This window comes from Scardinius erythrophthalmus, assembly GCF_964197995.2.
Source record: "Scardinius erythrophthalmus genome assembly, chromosome: 15".
NCBI lineage: Eukaryota > Metazoa > Chordata > Actinopteri > Cypriniformes > Leuciscidae > Scardinius > Scardinius erythrophthalmus.
Window position 1 is genome coordinate 20,332,879 of NC_138235.1, and position 14,553 is coordinate 20,347,431.

General features: G+C 35.5%; 1 protein-coding gene across 1 annotated transcript; it reads right to left on the reverse strand.

Annotated features, from left to right (window-relative positions):
• Positions 1-144: 144 nt before the first annotated feature.
• hck (HCK proto-oncogene, Src family tyrosine kinase) lies at positions 145-13,900 on the reverse strand. Its single transcript, XM_081386633.1, has 13 exons — positions 13,476-13,900; positions 9,934-10,058; positions 8,980-9,019; positions 8,679-8,775; positions 8,507-8,602; positions 8,024-8,127; positions 7,736-7,885; positions 7,411-7,563; positions 4,397-4,579; positions 4,194-4,270; positions 3,099-3,252; positions 2,868-2,999; positions 145-1,506 (listed from the first exon to the last, which is right to left on the reverse strand). The coding sequence occupies exons 2-13, from the start codon at positions 10,048-10,050 to the stop codon at positions 1,304-1,306; spliced, it is 1,506 nt and encodes a 501-aa protein (XP_081242759.1). The 5' UTR covers positions 10,051-10,058; positions 13,476-13,900; the 3' UTR covers positions 145-1,303.
• Positions 13,901-14,553: the final 653 nt, after the last annotated feature.

Sequence of the window (14,553 nt, forward strand, 5' to 3'; positions counted from 1 at the left end):
GGAGATAATTATGCTTAGAATATTTGCAAAATGTAGGTTTTTGTGAGTCAGCAACATAGGCTATAATGAATACGCTCATTAAACGTAAGTAATGTGCTGATGTGTGGAAAACTCTAATGAATAGTTATGTCTTAATGTAATTTTCCATGGTCTTGTAAACTTTAATAAATGCAACAATAAAATAATTGAACAATTTTGTAGAGCTATTATGAGAGTAAATGAGATTGTCCATCTGTGCCAGACTCAAAATTAAATACATTTATTTGTTTTGTGGACTAATTGTAACAACATATACAAAAATAGCAACATGATTATTGTGCTATAGGGAACTCTGCAGAGGACTTTACATCAGAGAAAAGTGTATTGAAAATCTGCATAATCAGCATTTATTTATTTATTTTTTTCACAAATGAGATTGTTAATGAAGCCACAAATGAGGTGCCTCAATGCGCTTGCAGGAAAACATAATGAAATAAAAGAATGTCACATTTGATTTCCTTTACTATTATTGCACAAAAGTTCAAACAAGTATCAACAAAACCGAAGACGTGAAAGCAAGACACATATCAAGCATTAAATAGAATAGCTTCAGGCTTGTAAAAGTACCAAAGAAACCTAAAAATCTCAAAAAACCAAGCATACTTTACAAATGCGTACAATCACAATACACAAAGACCTTTAATACAAGTTCAAACTGTCCTTTTTAAATCAAAACTAAAGAGATATTCATAACTACCTTAGGCATAGATGTTTTTCTAAAATGTTTGGAGCAATGATTCAAAATCGATTCAATATCCTTTTGCTGAACAAATATATTTTTATACATTTAATAATCCAGAATAACTTATTTGAAACCTAATGTAGGTTGAAGTTTTAGAATTAATCTTCTCATAAACAATCAAAACTACAATTTATTGTATGCTCTCAGTGTGTATTCTCAATGGCAATACGCATAAACATATAGTTTTAAAATACATCTGACATAAGGTTTTTACAAATAAATCAGGAAAAATGGTTTTATATTAAAATGATATAGCTTTTGTTGTGCAACACTCAGAGTAAGGCATAGGGCTCTGCATGATAGGAATACAACTGCTATAATGAGATTTTGAAATTATATTCATTTACATGTCATTTAAATAACACATTATAACATTTCACATTTGATTTCACTACATATGTATAAAGTCAATGGGTTGGGAGGGATATGATATATATGTGTACATTTCTTTGAAAGCTCCTGATACGAGGGATTTATGCAAGATGTCATGTCAAAGTGTGTGTGTGTGTGTGTGTGTGTGTCTCAAGGCTGCTGCTGATACTGGCTCTCAGTGGCTGTGTAAAAGTCCTCCAGTACACTCTGCAGGTACTCAAAGGTGGGCCTGTCCTCTGGCTTGTTCTTCCAGCACTCCAGCATGATGTCGTAGAGCTCCTGAGGGCAGGAGTCCAGACGCTGCATACGGTATCCTCTCTCCAGAGCACGGATCACCTCTGGATTCGTCATACCTGAACACAGCGTAAACAGGTAAATGAGTTCGCCAAGTTTTTAGCATGTGCTGTTACCAGAAAGTTAGTTTGGGGACATTCTTTGAAAACTGTGCAAAATTTCAGGGGTTTTCTCCCCTAAAGTGTACTTTTAAAATAGTTATTTCTGGAATTTCAAGGAATTATACCTTCTCACTTCAAGATCATAGCTAACTAATATTATCGCACCACACCATATTATTGGTCTTGTGCAGAAAATAAATTCTTTTTAATAAAAAAAAGTTAGAATATTGAGTTTGACAATGCCAAAATAAGGGTATCCGTTTAATGAAATATGATAAAGACGGAAGCGTACTTCTGTTTGAACCAGGTGGTCATAAATAGGTCATTTCCTCAAATATGCTGACAGTAAAATCAAACTTTTAGAATTAGTTTTAGAAATGTCACTGTATAACTGACACTTTGAACAGAACTTTTCTTATTCTATATATTCCAAATGTAGTGATGATGAATGGGGATATGCAGATTAGCAAATATTCTATTAAAAAACAAAGATTTCAAAATACACTGAAAAGTGACATTCATTAAATACACTACCCTATGTTCAAATGTTTTATTATTGAAAGAAATAAATAAATACTTTTATTTAGCATGGATGACAGTAAAGACTGTTTTCAACATTGGTAATAATAAGAAATGTTTCTTGAGCAGAAAATCAGCATATTAGAATGATTTCTGAAGGATCATGCTGAAAATTCAGCTTTACCATCACAAGAATAAATTACACTTTAACATATATTCAAATAGAAAAATTATTATTTTACATTGCAATAATATTACACAATGTTGCTGTTTTTACTGTATGTATCAAATAAAAGCAGCCATGTTGAGCATAAGAGACTTCTTTAAAAAATAAAATAAAAAAATTGTGCAGATGGTATTGTAAAGTGAGTTTGTTTCACTCAAATAAAGGTCAATAAACAGTTATATGAACTCAACTGATTACATTAAGCAGAATTTAAACTGATTTAGTTACTAGAATTAGCTAATTAAATGCAATGTGTAAGCTGATATGTCTAATTAATGTTTTCTTTACTAAGTTAAGTTTTAGTGATTTTGTAAGTCGTCACGATTTTGAGTAGTTTAATTTAATGTCAAAAATGTACTTTTTGTGGACAGTACTCATAAATATTCGGTTTCCTCAAATTATTTGAGTTGAGTTAACTTGAGTTTGCCAGTGTAAAATCAATCAAATAGTAGTTCAGGATCCTTTTAACTGTTTAAATAGCAATTATAGGGACACAAAAAGGAGGCACGAATGGCACCATTTCCAGAGAATGAAGCTTTTAGCATATTCACGGTGCACTGAGGTGACCACTAACCTGGGTACGGTGTGCGACCATAGCTGATGATTTCAGTGAGCAGAATGCCAAAGGACCACACATCTGATTTAATGGTGAAGGAACCATAGTTTATGGCCTCCGGAGCGGTCCACTTTATAGGGAACTTTGCACCTTAGGTAAAAAAACAAACATATATTAACACAACTTCCGCTGGCAATAACCTGTATTATGCACGCATTTGTCCACAAGTTACCAACTTATCAGACTAACCTTCTCTGGCAGTGTATTCGTTGTCCTCTATGATACGGGCCAGTCCAAAATCAGCGATTTTACACACTAAACTCTTGTTGACCAGGATGTTGGCAGCACGAAGGTCTCTGTGAATGTAGTTTCTCTGCTCAATGTAAGCCATGCCTTCTGCTGTCTAAAGTCAGGAAGAAGAACCAGGTTTAGCTACTTTTAATGTGTATGTACTGAGTTTGTGTGACTGAGAGCAAGATAACATAGGTTAGTCAGCAACAGGTACGATAAGCTATAATAAGTGTGTGTGTATGTATGTGTGTTGGCGTGTGTGTGGCACTGGTAAACCCATGTTGTGTGGACCAAATGTCACCACAAGGATAGTAATACCAGAAATCTCTGACCTTGTGGGGACATTTTTGGTCCCAATGAGGAAAACAGTTTATGAATCATACAGAATTAAGATTTTTGAAAATGTCAAAATGCAGAAAGTTTTCTGTGATGGCTAGGTTTAGGCTTAGGGAATAGAATATGCAGTTTGCAAAGTGTAAAAGTCATTATGTCTATGGAAAGTCCCCATACAACATGGAAAACAGTATTTGTGTGTGTGTGTGTGTGTGTGTGTGTGTGACCTCTTATCGGTCATTGCAGATTCACATCAGTCTTGTTAAGTGCTTGCAATTCTCTTCCTCTTTCCAACCCTTTTTTTGCAACCATTACACTTGCTTGAATGAAACATCGATGCCAATTCTTATGTCGTACTTCCTCAACCCCAATATTTCTTAGAATTATTTTAGTATAACTTTCTTATTACCTGATTCTGAATAAATATTTTACAGTTTTAAAGAATCACTTGCACAATAAAGAGAACAAGCTGATATTATCTTGGATTAACAGTGACAAAGAGAAAAAGGAATAGATTGTCATGTTAATGACAGTCCACCCTCTCTCTCTCTCACACACACACCCATGTACACACATATTACTGTCTGTCGGTTATCAAATTTGAATATTAAAATCTAGTAGGACAAACCTGTCTTCCACAACAAGGGAACATGTGATTCTACAGTATATGGGGGAGGAAAGCACATTAACTGAACAAATGAGACCTTTAAAGCGGCTCACCTGAGCTGAGAAGTCAATTAGCTTGGGCAACTGGAGACGATTCCCTTCATCGCTTTTAATAAAGTCCAGTAAACTGCCTGAAAAACACATGTACGCACAAACAGATAAATAATAAAGATATATAAGGCTATGCAATATGCATTGCACACTGAAGTGGCTAAAGTCACACACACACACACACACACACACACACACACACACACCTTTCTCCATGAACTCTGTAATGATGTATATGGGCTCTTCTTTGGTGACCACAGCGTTGAGACGGACCAGTTTGTCGTGCTGGAGGGATTTCATTAAGTTGGCCTCCATGAGGAAAGCTTCCACAGACATACTGCCAGGCTTCATAGTCTTCACTGCCACTTTTGTGTGCTTGTTGTATGTTGCTGAGAAGCAAACAGAGACAGGTTTCACTAGTATTCTTCATTTTCACTTATTAGTGTTTACTATCTGCTCAAAGTCTGGCAGAACCCTGTGGCAGGGTTTCAGATCCAGTTTTTTTTCTTCTTTTTTTTTGGTGCAGCTTTTAGGTGTTTTTTCTGAGGTTTGTAATTAATGAAAAACGGAATTGTTACTTTCTTTGTATTCATGATTCATATATAGAATACTTAAATTTGTATCTAATGTATTTTCTGTTAATAAAGCAATAAGACACCATTGTTTAATGTTTTATTTATAATCTATTTCCAAAATATATTAATAAATAAATAAATGTGATCAAATATGAAAAGACATCAAGTTTGTATTTATTTATAATAAATATTGAACATAAATTAATAAATATTACATATATTTTAATATATTTATATATTTCATATATTTAATTTTTCTATGTACATTTCTGAAATGCACTTTCTGTAAAGCTGCTTTGAAACAATATGTATTGTGAAAAGCGCTATACAAATAAATTTGAATTTGAATATACTGTAGTTCATATGATAAATGGCACTAATGTATTTTTATTTATTTATAATACATTATAAAAAGTTAACATATATGAATAAATAATTCATGAAAAAAACACCAAGGTGTTTTAATTACTTATAATATATATTAAATATAAATCATATCTTAATAAATATTATAGTAAATATGAATAAACATTAAATGGAACATTTTCATGTGCATTTAAAACATATTTACAATAGAATATTAATATATTAAAATAATATAATATTGTTATATGTACATAGTAATTTATTAAAATCTAATATTAATATATTTTAAATAGTGGTGCAACGGATCATCATTGATCCGTGATCCGTTCGGATCAATATCTTCGGTTCGGCACACACGTGATTCGCGGATTGATTTATGAAAAAAAGAAGAAGTTGTGCGTATGTTCAGTCCACACACAGCGTGGTCATGGCGAGCGGAGGAACGGAGGAGCTTGAATGCCCCGCGTCATTTAAAATTACCTGTATGGGAGCATTTTGGCTTCCCTGGAACACGCGTCTATTTCGCTTCAAACGCTTGCTTTATCATGATACGCGCGCGGTGCGTCCTATTCGCTTTGGACGCGCGAAAGGATTCAAACTGTTCAAGCATCGAACTAGACGCGAATTTGACGCTCTATTCGCATTTCGTGTGAACGCAGCAAAATGAACAGGCTGCGATGTCAAGATTGCAATGCGTGTGTGTGTGTGTGTGTGTGTGTGTGAGAGAGAGAGAGAGAGGCACGGGCGCGATCGAACAGTGAAAACATTAATCTGTTTATTTTGAAGTTACACATTCTACATTGATTAAAAAAGAAAATCAAATGTTGTTAATGGTAGGCCTAGTATTATTTTATACAGAAATAAATTATTTATAATTCAGATGAGAATAACGTTAAAGTTTAATTTTAAATTCATTCAGGTACAATTACCAAACATATCTCAAGGTCTTTTGAATAAAGGGTGGCAGTCTTTCATTATCAACTGTTGTTGTGGACTATATACTGAAGAAGTATTTGTTCTCCATTTGAGTGAGATGTTTGTATGTGGCTAATTGAGCAAAGTGCTTCCATATATTTTATTATTAATAGTATTAGTTCAAGATTAAAATAAAAATATCGGATTGATTTCGGTATCGGCAAATAGCCAAAGCTGCGGCATCGGTATCGTATCGGAAGTGAAAAAGTGGTATCGGGACATCGGTGGAAACACATCAAGCATGGCCACGTTACGTCATCCAGTCGCCATTTTAAAAGTGTTAATTTAAAAAAAAAATTTTGCTGATCCGAAAAATGATCCGATCCGTGACTCTGATCCGAGAAACGATCCGAACCGTGAGTTTTTTGATCCGTTGCACCCCTAATTTTAAATAATATTATAATAATGTTTTATAATAAACAATTCCTTCACCAAGTAATATAGTTCATTACATAGTGTAGCAATGTATGAAGCAAGATTTCTCTTGGTCAACATGGGAATTCACGATACCAACTTGCACACGATGCGAAATCTGTGTGGGGAATTTTTCAGCAAACGACATTACCAATTCATAGTTTTCACATTACGTCAAATTCGTAAATGAACGCCCACCTGGAGGGCAAAATTAGGCTTTCCTCCATTACCCGCCAGTCATTTCCTCCAGGTTTGTATTAAGAACCAATGATGTAAGACGGTGATATTGGACACCGGGTTTAGTGTATACTTAGTTGATGATGCGTGCTATAGACCAGTGGGCGGATGAACCCAGAATATAAACGCAATAAGCGTTTGTCCATAGAAAACCATTATAAAGAAAACAACCATTTAGCACGTTGCGTTCATATTCTGAGGTGTGTACCGAGTTGGATCTTTTAAATTCACTGTTTTAGTACATTAAAGCACTTTAAAGTGTTTTTACGTGCATTTTGTTCAGATATTTTTATTTTTCTTCTTTTAAGAGGTGATCTAAATATGTGTGGCTTAAAACGTTGTGTGGATGTTTTGCCCTCCAGGGATCCACGTCATTCACTTGACTGAAAACTATGAATTGCATTCCTATTGAAATTACTGTATTTCGCCCACGAAATGTCACTGAACAATGGAAAATATGACGCCACATTAACTGTATTACTGAGTTTATTGCCATTTTGCTGCCAAGTCCTAACCATCCATTTTATTCCTGTATTTTACCCTGGTCAAACATAGAAAAGCTATCGGACCCTACAAAACAACCCACATCATTTGTTGGAGTAGTAGACAGACACATAAGACATACATATAACAGCAAGCTGTATGCGTCTTACCCAACCAGACTTCTCCAAACTGGCCTGCTCCCAGACGTTTATCCAGTTTCAGGGACTCCCGTGGGATCTCCCAGGCATCTTTCTCCCAAGGTTTCTGAGGTTTGGGACTCAGACAGGGAGTGGTGAGAGATTGGCACAACCCATCGCTCTGCTCTGTAGATGTAAATGTTTGTTAAATGTAAACCAATCGAGTGAACAATCCTTCAAGAAAAAGGTTGATCAAATTCTCGCCTAACACTAAAAATTTAAAAATGATGTCTATAATCCAATGAAATGTGATATTATGTATGTTACAGTAGTCCTCATCTTTGCATTTTGAACTTACTCTTGTAGTGGGCAACCAGATCCTGCAGGGTGTTGAAGGTGATACGTGGGGAGATATAGAAACCGCCATTATCCAGTGTGCGGATCTTATAATGCTTGCAGGTGTCTCCAGATTGAGGATCGCAGTCTTTGACAGACAGAGAGTAGCTTCCTGAGAGGAAGAGGTACATGTGTTTTTAAGAGCAGATAAAAGACCTGGTGAATCAGCAGCTGAAGTAAAAATGTTACAGATATAAGAAAATAACACTGCTTATGCTTCAAGATTACAGCTTTGACACTCTGGACTTACCCTGGGTGGTCTCACTGTCTCTGATCATAAAGGATCCGTTCTTGTTTCCAGAGGCCAGCAGCTGTCTCTCTGCATCCTTTCTGCTGACACCTTTAAAAAACCACCTGAAGACGAGAGATTGAGAGAGATTGATTACAGTGGTCAGAAGTAAAACATTTTTTTACAAGTTACTAACACTTGTTTTCTGAAATGCCATGCCAAACTAATATAACACAAAGTTTAATTTTTAAAAATATTTTCACTATATGAAATGAATGTTTTCTGTTTTAATATATTGTACTTTATTCCTTTAATGACAAAGCTGAATTTTCAGCATCATTACTTCAGTCTTCAGTGCCACATGATCCTACAGAAATCATTCTAATATGCTTGTTTACTGCATAAGAATATATATATATATATATATATATATATATATATGAATTCTCACAACCGTGATATCAATGGCACCACTAAAAATGTACACAATCTATATTTACTCACTCTTCAGTTTCCAGAGTATCCTTGGCAACATAGTTACTGGGGATGAAGCCCTCTTGACCACTGCTGAGCAACGCTGCTTTCCACCACTCACCTGACCTAAACACAACAGTCAATGACTCAGTCAATCAAAGAAGCGAGATATACAATCAGACAGAATAAGAGGCCTACTTACTCCAGAATGATTCTGAGTCTGTCTCCTTTCTTGAAGCCCAGGTCACCTTCATGCATTGCTTCATAGTCATACAGAGCTATGGCAATGTTATCCGAAGCTAAAGACAAATGGAATATTCAGCGTGAAAGAGCTGTGATCACACATTCACAACAGTTCTGCTCTTCGCACGTTTATATGTCGAGGAGTGAGCCTATATAGCGCGCTTCTTCTAAGGTTAACCACAGTGAGTGTGTATTTTTAATCAATTATGTTGTGCTAATCTAACTTTCTGAATTAAACGTTCAAAGACACTTTCACTTACTTTCTGTTCCAGGACTCGCTGATTTGGGAGGCAATCTGTTCTGTAGATGGAAAAATATGGTGCAGCATTTAAGACACCAACTAGACATTTCAGTTCTCTTTTCTGAGTGTAAAAACAGACTCATCTGAGGCAACTTTCCAAACAGAGGGTTATCTGTTCAAACAAATAAACATTTCAAACTCTTTTTATGGTTAATATGCAAATTAGGAGGAAGCAGCTAGAAACCATCCAAGTGCAGAGCTACATGATAAATTATGCATATTTAAACATGTAAACACTAAATTTAGGATATAGCCTGTAAACTGTCTTTTACTTTCGCAATCATCATAAATTCATAATCTTAAACACTTAAAATTCATCCTGCAAATTTTTTGGGGGATTTTGCATTGCGATACAATGGAAACAGTATTTTAAAAAGCTTTTAGCGGGCTTAACACAACTTAGTTCGACATTTTAGGGTCCAAATTATTTGTAAAAATATATATTTTGAATAAAATACAAAATGTTTATTGCAGTACATTTGCTTTACGGTAAACGTTTTAACCCTTTCGTTTTTGAAGCTGCTTTCACTTCTGCAATAATCTGCTGAAGTTTAAGTTTAAGCTTCTTTAAAAAAAGAGAGACCAACTGTTGGTCCGTATTCCAAAGCATTCATGAATTAAAACCATTTAAGTTCATATCTGTGCTCAAAGGGGGGAATGTAAAAAAATAATAATAATAAAGAGTTAGGCATGTTATGCAAAGTCAAGATGATATTGTGCAGCTGTACTGCAGAGATATGTTCACAACACCCCCTCTAAGAAAGTGGAAGTACAGTATGCGAAGGCACAAAATATGCTGAAACAACTAATACTTATGGTTTAGCTCATCTCAACTCAGCACTTTTTCAGTAGAAGTCATGATCAGGAATTTTTTTTTCCATATAACTGAAAACTCCACAATGCTTCTACTTACATCCTTGTTCCCAGTCGTGGGGTCTTTGGAATAATGTGTTGTCAGGTTGCGGTTGTCATCATTGCCCATTGATTTGCCAATAGGATCCTGGTCCGGTTTGGTCCCCACACAGCCCATGTTGAGGCCTGAAGAGTTCACCACAGAGGACACTAATGCAGGTTATTCTTGTACATGTAATAACAAAAGAGCCATTCCGAAATAGAAAACAATATGCAAATCATGGGTTGTTCCCTCCAAAACAACGCCCATTTTTGTTGCTCAGAAAGCATGTATGGTACAGATTATGATGGGAAAATGTCTGTAATGTGCCATACAAGGCTCATTATGTATTAAACACATAGCCAACAAGCAATATTAACCTAAGAGGTAAGTGGTAAGATGATACTTCAGATTAGAATTTCCAATGTTAAAGGGAAATCATTTGTCATAATCGTCATAAGCAATCATACAGTAAGTAGATTGTAGAGACCATCACTGGTCGCTACAATCTATTTAAGCTTAAGATTATTTTGGGAAATGCAGCCATGACTGATAAAAGTAGTGAAAGTCGATATAAAAGTCAGTTTCTCGTGCGACTTCCACGTTGTAGGCTGCAGTTCTCACTCGCCTGTGGTTTTGTCATTAACTCGCTTACACATGCACACGCGGAAGCTACTCAGTGGAAACTGTGGTTGGTTGAGACCTAATGTTCAAAGCCGATTTAAATCAGCTAGCCTTAACACCCCAACATATTTCTGAGTAGCAGAACTTAAAAATGAGAAATTAACCAACAGAACTGCCTCCATCACATACAGATTTCCAGCTTGGTTGATTGTTGGAAGAAAAAAGCATTTTGAATGAGAGGTGAACGGAAAACGCACTTTCTGAGCTCTTCGGCCTCTTTATGATCACCAACTTGCATCTTCTTGAGTCAAACAGCAGCAGCAATGTGCTGTTATAGTGATGTCGGTTTAGGTCCTTTCCGGTTTGATAATTAACTCATGCACCTTCAGTCAGGACACACATGACCTGACACAAAACCACAACCAAAACACCATATTTCATATTAATGGAAAGTCTGTTTGTCCTGAAGATAACCAGGATACAGACGTAAATAGTAAAGATGTTATATGAGGGTCATTGTAGCTGAGTTCTGTTGAACACTGAATTGTAATTCATGTAAAACAGCCTAGTAAAGTTTACGCAATTAGTTTAAGAAATATGTGATGCATTACGAACTTGTTTCCCTTAGCTTGTTCACCCATGTTCTGCTTTCTCTTTTAAACTTTGAAGTGATACTTTGGGTTTGTTTTTAATTTCAAATGCTTTTTTAGTCCGAATCTTTAAAAGGGTTAGCGCCCTTGTGACAAAGAAGGGCACTTAATTGTATTGAATGTACTCTTTTAGTGTACTTCAAAGTATATTCTCAAAAAAACTGTACTTGTGGATAATATAAGTATACTTATTTTGATGTGTTGACAGTGATAGTTTTTGTTTTTCCATACTATGGAAGTCAACGAGGCCCATCTACTGTCTGGTTACCCATATTCTTCCAAATATCTTCTTTTGTGTTCAGCGGAAGAAAGAAATTCATATAGGTTTGGAACAACTTGAGAGTGAGTAAATGATGACAGAATTTGAATTTTTGGGTGAACTATCCCTTAGTATAAGGCCTATTCTTTTAACCCTGGTTTCACGGACACGGCTTATAGTCCCAGACTAAAATTGAGTCATTTAGCAGACGCTTTTGTCCAAAGCGACTAACAAATTAGGACTAAATTAAGCGAGTCATTGTGAAGAGGCAAAAACAATGCAAGAAGTGCTCAAAGTACAAAGTTCAGGCATTGCTCAGAGTAGCATAAGCCAGCTAAGGGCATTTTTGAAAGTTGTCGGGGATTCTGCATTTCGAATGAGGATGGGGAGATCATTCCCCCATAAAATGCATGTTTGAGCTGGTTTAACTGAAAGCAACTTGCACTGACATTTCTTAAAATATATCAGTGCCATCTTGTTTTGTCTCAAGATGCACACCGGTAATGTTTTTTTTTTTTCTAAGGCACGTTTATAAAAGCTACTTAATTGTCCTAATTGAACTAAGGCTTAATCCTGGCTTAATCTAAGCCCCGTCTGTGAAACCAGACTTTAAAGTATATTATTTCTGAACTAAACGTATGCTTAAGTGTTCTTCTTTTTCACAAGAGGGGTGATAGTTCTTCAGGCCTTTACTCAGTTTGTTTCCCTTTTAACCTGCTTAATTGCTGGCTTAATCACAAGTACATTTCCTTCTTCCGACTCAGGATCCGATAACCGATCATTCCCGGAGGAAATTTTCAGATTTGCCTTTCGACAGTGTCGCCCATTCCATCCAAAGAATGTTTTGTCCCTCAAAGGCCCAGAGCTCAGACGAACCTCCACTTATCCCAGAGCGTGAGGAGACTACAGAACTACAGGCCTTTCCATTTAACCACACATGCAAATTATGAGATATGTCAGTTCCACCTTCCTTCTCATTGTTTTTTGTTTTCTCTCCCAGAAACATAGGCTACTGTAGCCTATGTGCAAACTGTCAGAACATACCGCAAGCTTATTTATTATTTGCCTGCTGAATTTATTATTCAGCAGGCAAACAGCAAATAGAGAAATGTCAAATGTAACTGTAAAGACATTGTTTTTTAGTGTCGTTTTACATGAGGAGATTGATCCTCTGAGGAGGAAGCTAAATATTAAAATATGTCCTCTGATATTAATATGTTCTGTAAAACTATAGTGAACTACGGAAGTAGGCTACCAGTATAACTAAAGATAAAGCCTGGTTTTATTTCAAAGAAACATATGGGGGTTCCTCAAACACATGTGACTGCGTTTAAATAAAACATGTAGCCTTATTCGAATCTGACAGTTAAGTTACTGCGTTATACATTAGAAATGAATCCAAATAAAGAATTTAGAAAAAGAATGAACAACAACGATTATTTGATGGCATATAAGTCTGACTGAACCAGATAGATATCAAACGAATAAAGAGACCATGCAGGCACTAGGGGCTATTTGCATAAACATAGACGCTAAGTTAAGACTGTAGCAAAAGTTATGGCTTTAGTTCTACCTTTCGGATTCCAATGAGACCAATCAATATTTGTATGTAACAGCCGTAAAAAAAAAAAAAAAAAAATAGAGACTAGGTCTAGGCTACTTTCAATAGCCTACTCGAAGCAACAGGCCACATATTCTAGTTTACAGAGAAACGGCAAAAACAGTCCGCAAAAGTATCGAGTAGCTTATGACAATCAACATTAAGGAGATATATAATTTAATATTAAATGCTAGGCCTATTGGGGCTACTATTTAGCCTAATTTATCTACGTAGAAACCTCGTTTAAAAAAATAAAAAAAATAAAAAAGAAAATGGGAAATTAGCTTCAAAGGAAAGGGTATAGACGTTAGAAAAAGTAAATAAAAAATAATAAAAAACAAAAACAAAATAAAGATTTAAAATCGAAATTAATAATAAAATGAAGTAAAATTATAATATATGTAGCCTAGGCTATATGAAGCGAACTCACCACTTCAGTCGCAATCCAGTCAAAAGGTATTTTCTTTATTCACAAAGTTTCTCCAATGAACAGATGTAGAAAAGAGTCGCTTCACACCGGCTATTCCATCAGTGATGCGCTTCAGTGCCTCAGTCAGTGAGACTGTCGCGGTGTCACTCACTGTCCGAAAGGAAGTTAGCGGCCGCGCCTCAAATACTACTGAGATGCCTGCGTAGACAACAAGCTTAGGGTCTCGGGCGTGTTCCGAGTGAGCTCAAGCTGCTCAACTCATCCATACACACTGAGCCCACCACACTCATAGCGAGTTTATGACGGCCGGAATGCCGCTAGCGCCGATTTTAACTAGAATGCTGTCTAGGTAGGGAGCTAAGTGAATATTTAGACATTCTGTAGTCAGAGGAAATCTGTCATGAATATTCCGCTTCAATATCCGCAAGCCCTATTCACGCAACTGTATTTTGTACAGCACTGCGAAACAAGAGGTTTATGTGTGTGTGTGTGTGTGTGTGTGTGTGTGTGTTGCAAAAAAGTTGTTCAAAATCCTTTTGTAATGTCACTGACAAAAACACCCTCAGTAAGCACTGTTCACTATGCCAAATGTCATTTAAATTCAGGCAGAAATAATAAATTTTACATATGTGAAATATATATATATATATATATATATATATATATATATATATATATATATAAGAATAAAGATATAAATAAAGCGCCATACATTTTATTTTAGAGACAGAACAGATATATGTGTGCGTGTGTGTGTGTGTAAAAAAAATATAATATAAAATATATATATATATATATATATAGGCTATATATACATATATATGTGTGTAAAAAAAAAAAATATATATATATATATATTTTTTTTTTCTGACGTGTGTGTGTGTGTGTGTATGTCTGTGTGTTTAAAAAAAATCTAACGTGGGCAGATTTAGACCATGTTTGCTTGCCAGATTGGTGTGAATCTATTAGTACACAAACAGAGATAGAGAGATGTATTATTGGATTGGAAATAGAAACAGTTGGTCTGGCCTTGCAGTTACATAATGACTTTGAAAAACAGTGAGCCTCTAATAATCCC

Excerpts from the sequence above, each read along its gene's own strand:
- hck (XM_081386633.1), bottom strand. The coding sequence starts at position 10,050 with ATGGGCTGTGTGGGGACCAAACCGGACCAGGATCCTATTGGCAAATCA. Across the intron at positions 8,776-8,979 it reads AGCGAGTCCTGGAACAGAAA|CTTCGGATAACATTGCCATA; the intron begins GTAAGTGAAAGT and ends ATTTGTCTTTAG. Across the intron at positions 8,128-8,506 it reads GATACTCTGGAAACTGAAGA|GTGGTTTTTTAAAGGTGTCA; the intron begins GTGAGTAAATAT and ends TCTCGTCTTCAG.